The sequence below is a fragment of the Podarcis gaigeae genome, assembly GCF_964106915.1.
Source record: "Podarcis gaigeae genome assembly, chromosome: 4".
Classification (NCBI taxonomy): Eukaryota; Metazoa; Chordata; class Lepidosauria; order Squamata; family Lacertidae; genus Podarcis; species Podarcis gaigeae.
Window position 1 is genome coordinate 105,655,739 of NC_139677.1, and position 17,847 is coordinate 105,673,585.

General features: G+C 40.8%; 3 protein-coding genes across 5 annotated transcripts in view; all 3 read left to right on the forward strand.

Annotated features, from left to right (window-relative positions):
- The window catches only part of LOC310843534 (uncharacterized protein), a 28,383-nt gene extending 23,769 nt beyond the window's left edge, over positions 1-4,614 (forward strand). The window contains exons 5-9 of one of the 3 annotated variants that reach the window (XR_014563621.1): positions 746-1,757; positions 1,843-2,239; positions 2,333-2,908; positions 3,239-3,905; positions 4,425-4,614. Coding sequence is in view for 1 of the 3 variants with exons in the window: in XM_083737056.1 (XP_083593182.1) it covers positions 746-1,713 (968 nt within the window). In the remaining 2 variants the exon portion in view is untranslated. Of the gene's footprint in view, positions 1-745; positions 2,240-2,332 lie in introns of those variants that run through there. The other 2 variants (XR_014563620.1, XM_083737056.1) reach the window with 2 other exon arrangements.
- The window catches only part of LOC310843378 (uncharacterized protein), a 48,964-nt gene that overhangs the window by 25,236 nt on the left and 5,881 nt on the right, over positions 1-17,847 (forward strand). Inside the window, exon 2 of the mRNA XM_083736677.1 lies at positions 9,893-10,385. Within this exon, the coding sequence (XP_083592803.1) occupies positions 9,984-10,385 (402 nt within the window). The 5' untranslated portion in view covers positions 9,893-9,983. The remainder of the gene's footprint in view (positions 1-9,892; positions 10,386-17,847) is intronic.
- The window catches only part of LOC310843314 (uncharacterized protein), a 79,119-nt gene continuing 69,156 nt past the window's right edge, over positions 7,885-17,847 (forward strand). The window contains exon 1 of the mRNA XM_083736476.1: positions 7,885-7,926. The gene's annotated coding sequence lies outside the window, so the exon portion shown is untranslated. The remainder of the gene's footprint in view (positions 7,927-17,847) is intronic.

A 17,847-nucleotide genomic window follows, 5' to 3' on the forward strand; every position in this document is an offset into this window, starting at 1 on the left:
GGCTGCTATCCGCAGCTTGGAGAGCCCTGCGGGAACTCCTGCAGGGCTCCCCAAGCTGCAGATGCCTGCCCCGCACGAGGGGCGCTCTGCTTCAGAGCGCCCCTCGCGCTGGGCAGCAGGCTGCTATCCGCAGCCTACGCAGCCCTGGGGAACTCTTCTGAAGGCTGGCGGCGGGAGAAGGGCTTTTCTTCCCACCGCCAGCCTTCAGAAGGCTGTTCTGAAGGCTGGCGGTGGGGAGAAAAGTCCTTCTCCCCCCGCCAGCCTTCAGAAGAGGTCCGGGGACAGACTGTCCCCAGACCTGGTCTGGAGGCGGTCTCCATAGGAACGCATTAATTGATTTTCAATGCATTCCTATGGGAAACCGTGCTTCGCAAGACGAAAAACTCGCAAGAAGAAAAAACTTGCGGAACGAATTAATTTCGTATTGCGAGGCACCACTGTACATGCCTGCAACTGATTGCTTCTGGAAGTCTGCATATGCACTGCTATAATCAACTTGATCTGGCTAAGATCCTGCAACAGGTTAAGGTTGCGAAACTTCAATATGTTATTCCTCTAATACCAGTGTTTACAAGTTCTAGATTCAGGTAGGTAGCCATGTTGGCCTGACACAGTCGAAATATATTTTAAAAATTGTAAAGTAGCAACTTAGAGACTAATGAAGTTTGTTCTTCATATAAGCTTTTGTGCGAATGCACCAGTAATTTCTCCCTGAGGCTATAATCCATTTCTCTCCTCATTGCAGATAGTGATGGACTGAAAATGAAGAACAAGGGTGACCATGACAAAATCCCCACAATGGAGCCGTATAAATATATTGAAAGTGGAAAAAGTTCCCATTCCACTTCCCATCCAAGAAATCTCCCTGAGAAGAAACCATATCAGGGTGTGGAATGTGGAAAGAGCTTCTGTCAAAGTGACCATCTCACTTCCCATGAAATAATTCATACAGGGGAGAAACCCTATCAGTGTGTGGAATGTGGAAAGAGCTTCAATAAGAAGGACAGTCTCACTTCCCATCAAAGAATTCATACAGGGGAGAAACCCTATCAGTGTGTGGAATGTGGAAAGAGCTTTAGTAAGAGCAAGCATCTCACTTCCCATCAAATAATTCATACAGGGGAGAGACCGTATCAGTGTGTTGAATGTGGAAAGAACTTCCGTCGGAGCACCGATCTCATTTCCCATCAAAGAATTCATACAGAGGAGAAACCCTATCACTGTGTGGAATGTGGAAAGAGATTCCGTTGGAGCACTGATCTCACTACCCATCAAAGAATTCATACAGGGGAGAAACCCTATCAATGTGTGGAATGTGGAAAGAGATTCAGTAGGAGCTCCTCTCTCACTTCACATCAAAGAATTCATACAGGGGAGAAACCCTATCAGTGTGTGGAATGTGGAAAGAGCTTCAGGTATATTTCCCATCTCTATACCCATCAAAGAATTCATAAAGGGGAGAAACCCTATCAGTGCATGGAATGTGGAAAGAGCTTCAGTCATAGTTCCCATCTCTATACCCATCAAAGAATTCATACAGGGGAGAAACCCTATCAGTGCGTGGAATGTGGAAAGAGCTTCAGTCAGAGCGCCAGTCTCACTTCCCATCAAAGAATTCATAAAGGGGAGAAACCCTATAAGTGTGTGGAATGTGGAAAGAGCTTCAGTCAGAGCGCCAGTCTCACTTCCCATCAAAGAATTCATACAGGGTAGAAACCCTATAAAGTGTGTGGAATGTGGAAAGAGCTTCACTAATAGCTCCAATCTCACTTCCTATCAGATAATTCATACAGGGGAGAAACCATATAAATGCTTGGAATGTGGAAAGAGCGTCATTCACAGGGCCCATCTCACTTCCCATCAACGAATTCATACGAAGTGTGGGAAAACACAGGTAGAACAGGTTAACGCCATGTACTGGTAGGATGTGAAATCATATTCTGCCTTTACGAAAAGAATAAAGTGACATTTTTAGGGACAAATAAGGAATGTCAGATGTTAAAAATAAAAAGTTAAAACAAATAGAATATGGCTACAAAAAAAGAAGTGTTAACAGTGGTGATAACAACACAAGCTCAACAGAGAAGGTCCATGCAGGATCATGAACCTATAATGTTAATTGCAGAAATGCTGGCTGAAATAAAGAGAGACTTAAAAGATAATTCAAAAAATTTAGACTGTATAGAAACTAAGATAGCGCAAAACATGAAATCAGTGGGAGTCTTGTTGGGCCAAATTAGTGACTTAGGGAAAATAGTCCAAGAGTTAAACATCAAGACAAAAGGCTTAGAAGGCACTTTGGAAAAAAAAACACAAACAGAGGCCAAATTAGTGACTTAGGGAAAATAGTCCAAGAGTTAAACATCAAGACAAAAGGCTTAGAAGGCACTTTGGAAAAAAAAACACAAACAGAGGTTAAATAACTGAAGAGAGGCCAAGAGAAGACAAAGCTGGAAGCGGCAGAATTGAGTAAATTACAGGAAGTGACCTGGGACTCTATGGCGGTAATGGAAATGCATCAGAAGCGATTAAATTTGAAATTTGGGGGATCCCTGAAACAAAGGGAGAGGATATTAGAAAGAAAATTATAGAAACACTCGCAAACTGGTTACAGGTACATGAAGAAGTAATTTTTACAATTGACAAGCTCTTCAGAATTAAATCAAGCTTCACAAAAGCCAAAAAATGGCCTGGTGACTTTTAATTCAAGAGGAATGAAAGAGAAAATATTACAGGTGAATGTGGAAAAAAAGATTACATTTTGGAGATGAAAATATACTTTTGAAGGAGATCCCAGTGAGATTGCTGGAAAAAAGAAGCAGTTACAAATTCCTGGCTGATGCACTGAGAAACAATAAAGTACCTTACAGATGGGAATTACTGGAGGGGAGTTTCATTTTCATATACAGTGGTGCTTCGCAAGACAAAAAGAATCCGTTCTGTGAGTCTCTTCGTCTTGCGGTTTTTCCGTCTTGCGAAGCAAGCCCATTAGCGGTTTAGTGGGCTTAGCGGATCAGCTGATAAGCGGCTTAGCGGATCAGCTGATAAGCGGCTTAGCGGCTTGGGAAAAAGGGGGGGAAAGGGGAAAAACCCCGCAGGAACTCGCATGACATTTTTGTCTTGCGAAGCAAGCCCATAGGAAATTCGTTTTGCGAAGCACCTCCAGAACGGAAAACCCTTTCGTCTAGCGGGTTTTCCGTCTTGTGAGGCATTCGTCTTGCGGGGCACCACTGTACAGTGGTACCTCGAGTTACAAATGCTTAAGGTTACAAACTCTGCTAACCTGAAAGAGTTACCTTGAGTTGAGAACTTAGCCCCAGGATGAGAACGGAAATTGTTTGACGGCAGCGCAGCAGCAGCAAGAGGCCCCATTAGCGAAAGCAAGCCTTTAGTTAAGAACAGTTTAAATACTGGAATATAATTTATCTAAAACCCAAGGAAGTATGAGGAGATGGTATCTTAATATATGATTTTTAAATGAAAATGAAAAACATTTCAATATATAACCCAAGAGACGCAAATATATATTTAAAATAACTCCAAATCTTCAACATCAAGACTGATGGAATGGGAAGGATATAAAACTCACATCAGAGGGAATATTATATCCTCCTCGGCCAACAATGCCAAGCTACAAAGATTAAAAGAAAATAATCTAAAAATTTATTTAAAAACACTATGGGGTGATATGGCAAAAAAACTCATCTAAGGTTACATATGAAAGAATACAACAACAAACATTAGAACTGAATAATATACTAGCTCAAACAATTGAGTTCAGACTACTAAGTCTAAGACAAATATATTGGGAACAGGGAGAAAGACTGACAAAAATTCTAGCTAATCGTCTAAAACAAAAGAAAGCGAACCAAATAATACCTTTAAACAGAAATGAAAATAACATCGCAGCGACCTCATCAATTGATATCAATAATGATTTTTTTTAATTCTACAAAAAATTATATGAAGGGCCAGAAAATATATCAGAGGATGAGGTGGAGAATTTCTTTCAAGATATTAAAATACCAACTATTGAAGAATATCAAAAAGATATGCTATCAGCACCCCTAAATATATCAGATATTGAGAATGTAATAGAAACAATGGGGAATGGGAACTCACCAGGACCAGACAGTTTTCCTATAGAATGGTATAAAATATTCAAAATCTACTAGTCCCCAGACTTCTAGAAGTCTATGAGGAAATAGCTCAGAAAGGTATATCTGCTGCAACATTCAATGAAGCTTTAATAATAATTATACCAAAACTTAACAGAGACCCTACTAAATGTGCAAATTATAGACCAATATCATTAATGAATGTTGATGCAAAGATTTTGAATGCAATATTGGCTGCAAAATTACAAAAAGTTATTCAAAACTTGATTCCTAATAATCAAACAGGTTTTATAAAAACAAGACAAGCTACAGATAATATCAGATTAACAATAGATTTGATAAATTTAAACAAAGATTAGGAGGAGTTTATGATATTGTCATTAGATGCGGAAAAGGCTTTTGACAGAATATATAAAGAATTCATAGGGTTTGTGTTACGTAAATTTTGTTTCCCTATAGAATACTGTAATTGGATTAAAATGATTTATAAAAACCCGTCCCGGATTGTTACAAATGGAAGAATTTTGAATTTGATTAGTTTAAATTGAGGAATGAGACAAGGATGTCCTCTTTCTCCGTTATTTAATCTCTGCCTGGAACCATTAACAAGAGCAATAATTCAGGATGAGCATATCAAGGGTGTAAAGAACAACAAAGATAATTACAAAATTGTATTATTTGCGGACGATATCCTTTTATTTATTACAAAACCAGAAGATAGAATTCTGAAAATTATGGAGGAAATAAAAACCTTTGGCAGAATATCGGGATATTCCATAAATTGGACAAAATCAGAGATTTTACTGATAGGGCCAAGGGCTGCATTGTATAGAAACCATCAGTTTCGGATGTGCAAAGACTTTATTAAATACTTGGGTATAGTGATTTCTTTAGATATAGATCAAATTGTAAAATTAAATTTGAATAAAATTATAAATGAAATTTCTTTTGATATTGAAAGGTGCGGACCTCTAAACCTCCCCCTTTGGGAAAAGGTTAAAAGTCCTCAAAACTGCCCTGTCCGCTTATCCATCTCTTCCTATTCCATCAACTTTCAACTTAATTTGCCACTCCCTCTTCATTGGAATTTGGTTTCCTTTCCAGTTTTGTGCTAACAATATTCTCACTGCTGTGGTGGCACACATAAAGTAACTTCTTCAGAACTTGGGGATCTCATCCTCAAGGATTCCTAAGAGAAAAGCTTATGGCTTTTTACGAAATGTTAATTTAAACATATTTTTAAACTCATTGTAAATTGTATCCCAGATAATACTGTGTTCAGTTCTGGGCTCCGCAATTTAAGTATATTAAATTTTGTTTGCCGGGGGAAATCAAGAAGGTGGGGGAACATAATCCATATTCCTTTTATAATACTTGGCCAATGTTGATTAAATACATGAATTGTTAAGACTGTTGCAAGAATCCACCCAGCACTAATGGCAAAATGTGCCATGATCTTTTAGAATAATCAAATGAAACTTTAACACATGGCAGGATGAAAGTCTTCAATTTCACCAGGACAAGTTATTTGTTGTTTACTGTTGTGGTCATTGCTTTCTTTAAAATTATCTTTTGTGCTGTGAAAATAAAAGTAATACAGTGGTATCTCTAGTTGCACACGGGTTCTGTTCCGGAGCTCTGGTCGGATCCCGAGGTCTCAACCGGAGGCGCCATGTGCTTATGTGTAGATTGCTTATGCGCATATGCGCGGGATGAAACCCAGAAAGACACTCCTGGGTTTGCCTCGTGCGTATCCCTAAGGATAGGTAACAAGGGGAGCATAAGTAGAGGTACCAGTGTATTATTATTTTTTATAAGAAAGGTGGGGAATTCATGCCATTAATCTGCTTGCATGTGTTCAGTGTTATTTGGAGACTGTAACTCCCAGTAATTTACCATCACAGTGGTACCCTAAGTTACAAACGCCTCAGGTTACAAACGCTTCGGTTACAAACTCTCCTAACCTGGAAGAGTTACTTTGAGTTGAGCACTTTGTCCCAGGATGAGAATGGAAATCGTGTGCTGGCGGTGCAGCGGCAGCAAGAGGCCCGATTAGCGAAAGCACGTCTCTGGTTAAGAACAGTCTCAGGTTAAGAACAGACCTCCGGAATGAATTAAGTTTGTAACCAGAGGTACCACTGTATGTGTTTCTGTGTGTTCAGCACACATGATTGCAGGTGAGACGGAATAAAACTCTTCCTAGGAAATTCCCTTTGACTGGTGCTGTATTGTTTCAAATGTGACGTCACTTACAGATAAGAACAAATAATATTTATTGCTGACAAATCCTACCATCGTCAGCTCATGAATCTCCAACCCAACAAACGCTGCACTTAGCATGAGCAGCTGCTTTCTTCCCATTTCTTAGGTGGAAAGAACTAATAATGACAAGGAAGAAGGGAGATAGACCCTTTCCCTCAACCTTCGGGGATCTGGGGGGCTTCATTTCACCCCTTAGTCCTGCTCCTGAAAGCTTGGCAGATGTGGAGTATTTGCTCACACACGGCCATGACTTAAAAATGAATCTTACAAAACAAAACAAAACAAAAGGTATTGCAGTGCTAAAAAGGCTCAAGAAAGCAACTCCTGTAGTAGCTGTCATCTTAGAGAGCCCAATGCCACTCTGCCAACTGTCTCACTCCCAGCTAACTAATCTGGAAAGCTGTCCTGTCATCTCTGCAAGGAATTCAGTGTCCCTTGAATTAGCAATTCAGCATTTCTGGAAAGGGAAATGATACACTTTTGTATATTAGCATAACAAGCATGCATAAGAATTATTAGACAGAAAAAGCATGCACAAGAAAGCATTACTCATTTATGATGAGAATGGGATTTATTTATTATGATATTCGCTTGGTTCCTCCTTGGCAGCCAGTGTGATTGTTTCAGCAGGGCTAGAACTCAGGACCCGCTGCCTTGAGGGACACCTAAGAGCAGTTGGGCAGGGGAAAGGTCTCCCTTGGGAGGTGGGGGACTCTCCTTCCTTGGAGGTTTCTCAGCAGAGATCTGACGGCCATCTGCCATGGATGCTTGAGCTGAGATTCCTGCATTGCTGGGGGTTGGACTAGATGACCCTGGGATCCCCTCCTATCTCTCCACTCCTGAATTCCAGGAGGAGCTTCCTTGCCTCCTGCAAAGCCCTTTTCCTGAGATCCAGCGCCGAGGGCCTTCTGGCGGTTCCCTCATTGCGAGAAATGAGGCTACAGGGAACCAGACAGAGGTCCTTCTCGGTAGTGGCGCCCGCCCTGTGGAACGCCCTCCCATCAGATGTCAAAGAGATAAAGAATTACCTGACATTCAGAAGACATCTTAAGGCAGCCCTGTTCAGGGAAGTTTTTAATATGTAATGCTGTACTGTTTTTAACACTGATTGGGAGCCGCCCAGAGTGGCAGAGGAAACTCAGCCAGATGGGCGGGGTATAAATAATAAATTATTATTATTATTATTATTATTTTCCCTGCAGGCTCTTCCTCTGGTTTCTGGCCAAGGGAGGGAGATGCTCAGAGTCCAGCCAGGAGCCTCACCCCCCAAAAGGATATCTGGGCATTGGCGGAGCCAGGGGGGCAGCTGCCCCCCTTAATCCATAAAAAATGATAAGAATCTGAGGTTCTGCCAAGGGAGAGAGGGCTGAGCTGGAGGGACTCGGCTTGGCAAGGGTTAAAGGGAACCGAGCTGCCTTCCTAGAGAGACCAGGAAGCAAGGGGGGGCAGGTCCTCCAGAGCCAAGGCCCCTCCCTCCCTCCCCAGTCCTTTCCTGCTTCGGTGTCTCTCCTGCAAGGGCTGCCTCGCTCTCCCCTCCTGGGATCTGGTGAGTCTCCTCTCTCTCCCCCCAGAGGGTGCAGTGGGGAGACGGGGGTCCCAGGGCTGCAGCAGGGGAGGGGGCCTGGGGGGCCAGATCTGCTCCTGCAGGGGGGGGGACCCCAAGTCAGGGAGGAGGAGAGGGTCCTGCCAGGGAGGGGCCGGGTCTGCCACGCTCTCCTTCCTGGAGATCAGAGGATCCCAAACTCATTTGGCTTTCTGCCTCTCCCCTTTCAGAAAAAAACTGAATGTTTCATTTGGCCTTTCAGAAAAAAATTACTCCCCCGAAATCTCCCTTCTTTACACAAAGGAGTCCCTAGGACTTTAACTCAGCGTCATTGCACAACAGAGGAAACGTGCAAATGGTTTTCCAAAGCTGGACGAGGAGGTGGACTAGCCCCCCCCCAAAAAAAAGGTGGGAGAGAAAGGCCAGGAATAAGGAGAGGGATCCCAGCCCATAGTCTGGCTGCTGCATTGGGGACCAGTTTCCCAGTGTCTCCCAGGGCAGCTCCCCACGGAGGCCACTGCAGCAATCCCCTCGCACCCAGAGCAGGGCATCCCAGGACCACATCCTCTCTCTCCCAAAGGGATTGTTGCTGGCAAAGCAGCCGGAAATGGGCGCTGCTACTCACTGAGCCTCCAGGGACTTTGGCATCAGTGGCTGTGCGTGTGTTAAGCTATCTAATAGAATAATCATAATAAATTGCCAGCCTAAATTTCAAGGGAGATGTCTTTGGCCCCGCCCACTTGGCCCTCAGGGATTGGCCAGATACATTCCTGGCCCTCGGAGCAAAGAAAAAGGGACCCCACCCAGGAGTCTGTCTGGAAAACAGCAGAGAGTCCAAGTGCAAGAAAAGGAGACAGAAGCAGGGCAGTGGGGGTGGGGAGAACAACTCCTGAGGACCCCCAGGTGAGGACCCCCACTAGAGCCAAGCATCCATTATTCCAAAGATACAAATGACTCCCTTGTCAGTCAGTTCTGACTTCATGCATTGACTGGAAGGCAGGAGAAACCAGGCTGATTCATCTCACAGAAATCCCTTCCGTTCCCTCCGCATTTTGCATTGCAATCTTCCTTCTAGGAGAGTTAGAGGCTGCTTCCTCCTCTTCCTCCTCCTCTTCTTCCTCCTCCTCCTCCTCTTTCTTCTTCTTCCTCCTCCTCCTCCTCCTCTTCCATCTCCTTTTTAGAAAGGCCTAGGGGGTGAGGCCCAGACTCACCCTGCCCTACTGTGTTAAATATCTATTCTGTAGTTGACCTCCTTTGTAAGGTTTTATTTTGACATCTTTATAAGAATATTTGTTTTCTGCTATGTTGCTTTGACTATAGACTATATATTTGACTTTCTTCCAATGGTTTTATTTCTATTTTATTGATTTTGTGGGATGTGAATCTGCAGTCAAGTACAAGATTCCTGCAGTGAACACATTAGGGGACTAACTTCTTTATGGAATAGTTCTAATTGTTATGTAACCTAAGCCTGCCTTCAGGGATATGTCTGTGAACCTGAATAAATCTGTGAGTAAACTACTTTTATATTAACGTGAATCAGATTATTGTGCTTATTCATTTAAGAGGGATTGCAAGGGATTTTACCAGGAAGGAATCTTTAATAGTAAGACTCAGATGAGTCAGCAACAAGCTGATCGCTGCGTAATCTAAAAAAGGGGGATGTATGGAACTCTGCTAGAATATGGAACTTGCTAGTGCATGTTAGGAAGCATATCATTCAATAATATATCTTCTTCTAACTCCCCAATTATCCCCACAGATTTAATATGCTGTAAACCACTTTGAGATTTCTCTTTAAAATATAAAGTGTTATAGATATTTAAATAAATAAAATAGCTCATGGTTTGGGCTGTGGTGCAGTCCAGCCCTGGTTCCCTCCAAGATTCATCCATGCTTGCTCAGGGAACCTTTTTCTTCTCCTGATATTAGACAGCTTTCGTAACTGAAGAATGTATTTGCTTTGTAGGATTTGCTAGAGCCTCTCATTAAGACGGACAGAACTTGGCAGAAGACCAAAGGGTTCCTTCCGATCTCTCAGAGGCTCCCTCAGAGCACAGATGGATGAGCAAGACTCAGCTGGCCCTGGAGCAGGAAGAGGCCATGTCATCCAAACTGGGAGCAGTGGGGGATTCTGGGAAAACTCTGTGCAGAAGATCCATGGTGAGGTGGACTCCCTCCGCTCAGAGGTGCAGAGCCAGCAGGTGAGGCAGTTCTGCTGCCAGGAGGCCAAGGGACCCCGAGAGGTTTGCAGCCGACTCTACCACCTTTGCCATCAGTGGCTGAAGCCAGAAAGGCACACGAAAGCTGAGATGCTGGACCTGGTGATCTTGGAGCAGTTCCTGGCTGTCCTTCCCCCGGAGATGGAGAGCTGGGTGAGGGACTGCGGAGCGGAGACCAGTTCCCAGGCGGTGGCCCTGGCCGAAGGTTTTCTCCTGAGTCAGGCAGAGGAGAGAAAGCAGGTGAGAGAGACTTTCCTCTGGATACTCCCAAGGGGCTCCAAACAGGACAGAAAACATCCCATCATGCTCTACTGATGGCTCATTTTTTTTTCTGGGAAGGCATCCATGGAATGAGTTCTGACATCCTTAAAGCTCTTGGCCCTGACATTCATTTTTTATTCTTTATTTTTTTAATATATATTTTTATTAGTTTTCCAATATAAAACTATACAAAACAAAACATCCAATTTATCACCAACATCTTTTTTTTAAAAGATATTTTATTAAAGTTTTTCAAAATATAACAGGAAAAGTGAAAAATAAAAAGAAACATACAAAATAAAAAGTTAAAAACACATTAATTTTCATAACATATCTTCCATACGCTTATTTCCCCAGACCTCCTCATACCTCCCTTTTTTGTATTCCAGTTCAATTTGTTAGTTCAGCAACAGTGCGGTGTAGTGGTTAAGAGCCAGTGTGGTGTAGTGGTTAAGAGTGGTAGTCTCGTAATCGGGTGAACCAGGTTTGCGTCTCCACTCCTCCACCTGCAGCTGCTGGGTGACCTTGGGCCAGTCACACTTCTCTGAAGTCTCTCAGCCCCACTCACCTCACAGAGTGTTTGTTGTGGGGGAGGAAGGGAAAAGGAGAATGTGAGCCGCTTTGAGACTCCTTAAAGGGAGTGAAAGGCGGGATATCAAATCCAAACTCTTCTTCTTCTTCTTCTTCTTCTTCTTCTTCTTCTTCTTCTTCTTCTTACCATTAAACCTTTACCCATTTGTGAAACCTTATTATTTTCATATCTCTTAAAGCATTACAGCAGGAAACCACTTATTTTCGATCCAACATCCTTCTAACATTCATTAATTTTACAATATTTCTGTAGATAGTCTTTAAATTTCTTCCAGTCTCCTTTCACCGACTCTTCTCCCTGGTCTCGAATTCGGCCAGTCATTTCCGCCAATTCCATGTAGTCAATCACCTTCATCTGCCATTCTTCCAAGGTGGGTAGATCTTGTGTCTTCCAATATTTTGCAATGAGTATTCTTGCTGCTGTTGTAGCGTACATAAAAAAGTTCTATCTTTCTTTGGCACCAATTGGCCGACTATGCCCAGGAGAAAGGCCTCTGGTTTCTTCAGAAAGGTATATTTAAATACCTTTTTCAATTCGTTATATACCATTTCCCAGAAAGCCTTAATCCTAGGGCACGTCCACCAAAGGTGAAAGAATGTACCCTCAGTTTCTTTACATTTCCAACATTTATTATCGGGCAAATGGTAGATTTTTGCAAGCTTGACTGGTGTCATGTACCACCTGTATATCATTTTCATAAAATTCTCTCTTAAGGCATTACATGCCCTAAATTTCATACCTGTGGTCCACAACTGTTCCCAGTCAGCAAACATTATGTTATGTCCAACATCCTGTGCCCATTTAATCATAACAGATTTAACCGTTTCATCCTGAGTATTCCATTTCAACAGCAAGTTATACATTTTTGACAAATTCTTAGTTTTGGGTTCTAACAGTTCTGTTTCTAATTTTGACTTTTCCACCTGGAAGCCAATTTTCCTATCCAAATTATATGCCTCCATTATCTGATAGTAATGAAGCCAATCTCTCACTTTGTTTTTTTAAATTTTCAAAACTCTGCAGTTTCAATTTGTCTCCTTCTTGTTCCAAAAGTTTCACCTCAGATCGTATAAATCTTTCGCCTTTTTTTTTTGCTTCCATCAACATGTCTGATAATTCTCCGTCTTGATCACTTCTTGCACATTTCTTAATTTAATATTGCACTACAATAATATCTTAATTTACCTTATTTTTTAAACAATATTTCTACCATACATTCTCACAGAGCTTCCTGAAAGCTTACAAATGTGATCTGGCCATCACATATAGTTTTCATATAATTTGTAAATTTAATCCAGTCTTCAGTGAATCTCTGGTCTCGTCGGTTCCTGATCCTTCCTGTTAATTTATCAAGTTCTGCGTATTCCATAAATTTCATTCTCCATTTTTCAATCATAGGTAATTCTTCTTGTTTCCATTTTTGGGCCATTAGTATTCTTGCTGCCGTTACTGCGTATAAAAATAACTTCCATTCTTTCTTATTAATTTCATTTCCTATTATTCCTAATAGAAATGCTTCTGGTTTCTTAACAAATGTATATTTCAACATCTTTTGTAACTCATTATATATCCTTTCCCAAAAGCATTTCACTTTTTTACACTCCCACCACATATGGTAAAATGTTCCTTCTTTTTCTTTACACTTCCAACATTTATTACTTACTTTATAAATTTTTGCTGATTTTACTGGTGTTACATACCATCTATATATCATTTTCATCACATTTTCCTTTTTTAATATAATTTTTTAAATTAAAGTTTCAAAAGTTTTTTATAACAACAAAGACAAAACAGAACAATGCAATAAAAATGACAAACAAAAAGTATAAAAAACAAGTATAATTTCAACCCTTATTTTCTTATAACTTACTTCCCCGACTTCCTCTTACCTCCCCTTTCTGTATTCCAATTTCTAAATTACTCTTCAGCAAATCCTTCCCTTATTTTTCACTTAATTTTAACCTTTCTTTTTCTTTTTAACTTATCCATTACCGCTTATAACCACATATTTTCTAATCCAGCGTCATTCTAACATTCATTAATTTTGCAGTATTTCTTTAAATAGTCCTTAAATTTTTTACAATCTTCTTCCACTGTTTCTCTTCCCTGGTTTCGGATTCTGCTCGTCATCTCTGCCATTCCCATGTAGTCTATCACCTTCATCTGCCATTCTTCCAAGGTGGGTAGGTCTTGTGTCTTCCAGTACTTTGCGATGAGTATTCTTGCTGCTGTTGTAGCATACATAAAGAATGTTCTATCTTTCTTTGGCACCACTTGGCCGACAATACCCAAAAGAAAGGCCTCTGGCTTCTTCAGGAAGGTATATTTAAATACCTTTTTCAATTCATTATAAATCATTTCCCAGAATGCCTTAATCTTTGGGCACGTCCACCAGAGGTGAAAGAATGTACCTTCATTTTCTTTACATTTCCAACATTTATTATCAGGCAGGTGATAAATTTTTGCAAGCTTGACTGGAGTCATGTACCACCTATAAATCATTTTCATAATATTTTCTCGTAGGGCATTACATGCGGTAAATTTCATCCCGGTGGTCCACAACTTTTCCCAGTCAGCAAACATAATGTTATGACCAATATCCTGTGCCCACTTAATCATTGCTGATTTAACCGTTTCATCTTGTGTATTCCATTTCAACAGCAAATAATACATTTTTGACAGATTTTTAGTACTGGATTCTAACAATTCAGTCTCCATTTTTGATTTTTCCACCTGGAAGCCAATTTTCCTGTCCATCTTAAAAACCTCCATTATTTGATAGTAATGAAGCCAATCTCTCACTTTTCCTTTTAGTTTCTCAAAACTCCGCAATTTCAATCTGTCCCCTTCTTGTTCCAAAATTTCCCAATATCTCGGCCATTTAGGCTCCATATTAAGCTTTTTAACAGCTTTTGCCTCCATTGGCGACAACCACCTTGGAGTTTTATTTTCCAACAAATCTTTGTATCTAGTCCAGACATTATATAATGCTTTTCTGACAATATGATTTTTAAAGCGTTTATGAGCTTTAACCTTGTCATACCACAAATATGCATGCCACCCAAAAGTGTTGTTAAAACCTTCTAAATCCAAAATGTCTGTGTTCTCAAGAAGTAGCCAGTCCTTCAACCAGCAGAAAGCTGCTGATTCATAATAAATTTTAAAGTCTGGCAGGGCAAATCCCCCCCTTTCCTTTGCATCAGTTAAAATCTTAAATTTAATTCTGGGTTTCTTGCCCTGCCAGACAAATTTCGAAATGTCTTTCTGCCACTTCTTGAAACAATCCATCTTGTCCACTATTTGCAATGTTTGAAACAGAAACAACATTCTAGGCAATACATTCATCTTTATAACCACTATTCGACCAAACAAGGAAAGCTTTGGATTTGACCAAATTTCTAAGTCTTTTTTAACTTCTGTCCAAGATTTCTCATAATTGTCTTTAAATAAGTTCACATTCTTAGCTGTCATATTTATTCCCAAATACTTCACTTTCTTAACCACAGTTAATCCTGTCACATTCTGAAACTTCTCTTTTTCAAAGGATGTTAAGTTTTTCTCCAATACCTTAGTTTTTAACTTATTCAATTTAAATCCTGCCACTTGACCAAACTCTTGAATTAATTCTAAAACCCTCTTCGTACTAGATTCAGGCTCTTGTAGTGTAAGTACCAAGTCATCTGCAAATGCTCTCAATTTGTACTGTTTGGCTCCGACCTGCACTCCTTTAACCAACTGGTCCCTTCTGATCATGTTCAGCAAAACCTCCAGGACTGATATAAAAAGTAATGGAGAGATTGGGCATCCCTGACGTGTCCCTTTTTCTATCTTAAATTCTTCTGTAACCACATTATTTACAATCAACTTTGCTTTTTGTTCAGAGTATATTGCACCTATACCATTTTCAAACCCTTGGCCTACCCCCATCCCCCAGAGGTTCTTCATCATGAAACTCCAAGAAATATTGTCAAAGGCTTTCTCAGCATCCACAAATATCAGAACTGCTTTAGTATTTATATTCACTTCCAACTTTTCCAAAATATCAATTATGTTCCTTACATTGTCTGACAAATGTCTTCTCGGGAGAAAGCCCGCTTGATCTCTATGAATCTCCTCCATCAATACTATTTTCAATCTCTTTGCTAAAATGTCAGCAATAATTTTGTAATCCACATTTAAAAGCGAAATGGGGCGGTAGTTTTTAAGTTGAGTCTTTTCAGTCTCTGTCTTTGGTATGAGTGTAATATAAGCCTCTTTCCACGTATCTGGTGCCCTTTTCCCCTCCAAACTTTCATTACAAACTTCCTTCAAAGGTTGTAATAACCACTCCTTCAAAACTTTATAGTATCTGGAAGTCAGTCCATCCGGTCCTGGAGATTTGCCCAATGCCATGTTTTGAATGGCACCTTCTATTTCTTGTTCTGTTATTTCCTGGTTTAAGACTCTTTTGCTTTCCTGTGATATCTTTTTCAATCCATTGCTGGACTTCCTGTTAGCGCCATCGCTTAATGGCGGATTTCCCTCAGAGCTCCCGAGGGAGATCTGCTCCGCGGGTTCGGGTCCTGCAGCCACGGCGAAGCGGGGACTCTAAAAAGTCACAGGCGCGAAGCCTGTGAACCGGAGACTCGGTGGGCACCTTTGCGCCCCCCCCCCCCAAAGCTGTGAAGGAGCCTTTTTAAAGGCTACGGAACAGCCTGCGGAGTGAAGCCGCGTCGCCATTAGCGGAGAGCGCTGATTTCTTCCTGAGAATTGGAGCTAATAGAAACTACTATCCGTGAGTAGGATAAAGGCTTAAAGATTAATTGGAAGTTAAGTTTAAAGAATCTTGGCACCGAGACGGAAAAGGATTACAAAGGAAGTCTGCCTTTCTGCTCTGCAGTAAGATAAAAGCAAAGGACTGTTAAGATGTAACTTTTGAAGACTTTGTTGTTGGATAAGCAATCCACCATTAAAGAGATCGGGACCTCTCCTCCACAGGCAGGAGTGGGGGGGAAGAAAGTGTACATTAAATGCCTGCATTTACAGAAATAAATTAAAGTTTATACCGCTGTATTTCAACTCTGGGAACGGACTGCCGGAGAAGAGAAGCCGGCTGCAGACTGTCAATACGTTAAGGTAAAAAAGTATCTGGAAAATTAACTCTGAGCCTGGAAGGATACATTGTCCCTGGAAAATATTTTGACTTTGTTGCAGTCAGAAGGTTTTTGAAGGATATTAACATTGTGGCTCCTTAAGAAACTTTTAAGAGACTTGGGGACTGTTTTCTATGTAAGAATGTCTTTATGCTAAAAATTGCAAAGAGAATTTAGATATTTCGCCCTCTAGAGGAGATTTGGATGGTTTCAGCAACAATTGGATTATAGCCTGCTGAGTTACTGTGAAACAAGTTTATGAGTGTGGGAATGACCTTGACTGTAAGATAGTGTTATGGCAGATGACAAAGAGAAAGGAGAATTACAGGAAAAAATCCTGAGATCCGGCAGACAATATAAGACCGATATTTTGAAACAAAGAAGGGCTTCTACATCCGGAGCCACTGGAACAGCTGCTGTCCCACAGATAAAAGCAAGAGCTATGTCTTCTGAAGATGCGCTTGCGAAAGCACTTGGGAAAATTAATGACTCTTTGGAACAGCTAACAAAGCAAGGCGCAGAGACCAGTAAACAAGTTGCCGAAACCAATAAGAAAGTAGCTGAGATCTCAGGAAAAATTGATTTAAACACTAAAAGTATAATTGAACTTGGAAATAAGGTGAATTCTAACACAGAGTCAATTGGAAAATTGCTTGAGGAATCATCCACCACTCGAAAGATAGCCAAGGAGGCCAAAGAAATTGCAGCTGCTGCTGACGAAATGTTCCCACCGGTATTCAGGAAATTGGAGGATCATGATCTGACATTGTCTATGATTGAGATGCAAAGGAAAGAGGAATTTAAGGATCAGATCAGTACCTGAAAGTGAAGGGGACAACCTGGTGGACTACTTAACAAAAGAGTTTTTGGATTTTTGGCAACAGGATTTGGAGAAGGAAGAATTTAAGATAGAGAGTGCATACAGACTGGGTACAAGACAAAGAAGGAACAAGGCAAGAGACTGTTTGATAACTTTAAGATCAAAGGAAGAGAGGGACAAAATTTTGAACCTGCACTATCAAAGAACTCTGCAAATTGAAGATTCTTTCGTGGAAATTTTTAAAGATATTCCAAAATATATCCTGGATGCAAGAGGTCAGTACAAGGATCTGGTGGTATTACTGAAAAGAAACAGCATACCATTTAGGTGGGAATTTCCTCAAGGCCTATCTTTTAAGTACAAGGGAAGGAAAAGAAGAATAAAGACAGTGGGCGATAAAGTTCTTAGGAGAACACGAAGAGGATCTCCAGAAGGAGGTGGATTCGGGACAAGAACCACTTTCTTCAGGAAAAGGAATTCTGGACATAGCAAACTTACCATACGGATTGAAACAACCGACAGAAGAAGAACAACAACTTGGAGCAGTAGGAGGGAAGAACAAATAGCCCCATCATGGCTCTGCAACTTCTAAGTTGGAATTGCAATGGTCTTAACATTCCCCGGAAGAGAAAAAGTGTTTTTCACATATTAAAAAAAGAGCAATTGGACTTGATTTGTTTACAAGAGACGCATGTGACGAGGTCACACAGGAAATTACTTATCAATAAAAGATTGGGACAAGAATTTATATCCTCTGACAGAGTAAAAAAAAGAGGAGTGGTGATATATGCAAAGGAAAGATTGCAACCGAAATTAATTTTCAAAGATGATCAAGGAAGATATTTGACAATTGAAATTCAAGTTCAAGGAGAGAAATTTTTGATTGTGGGAATTTAT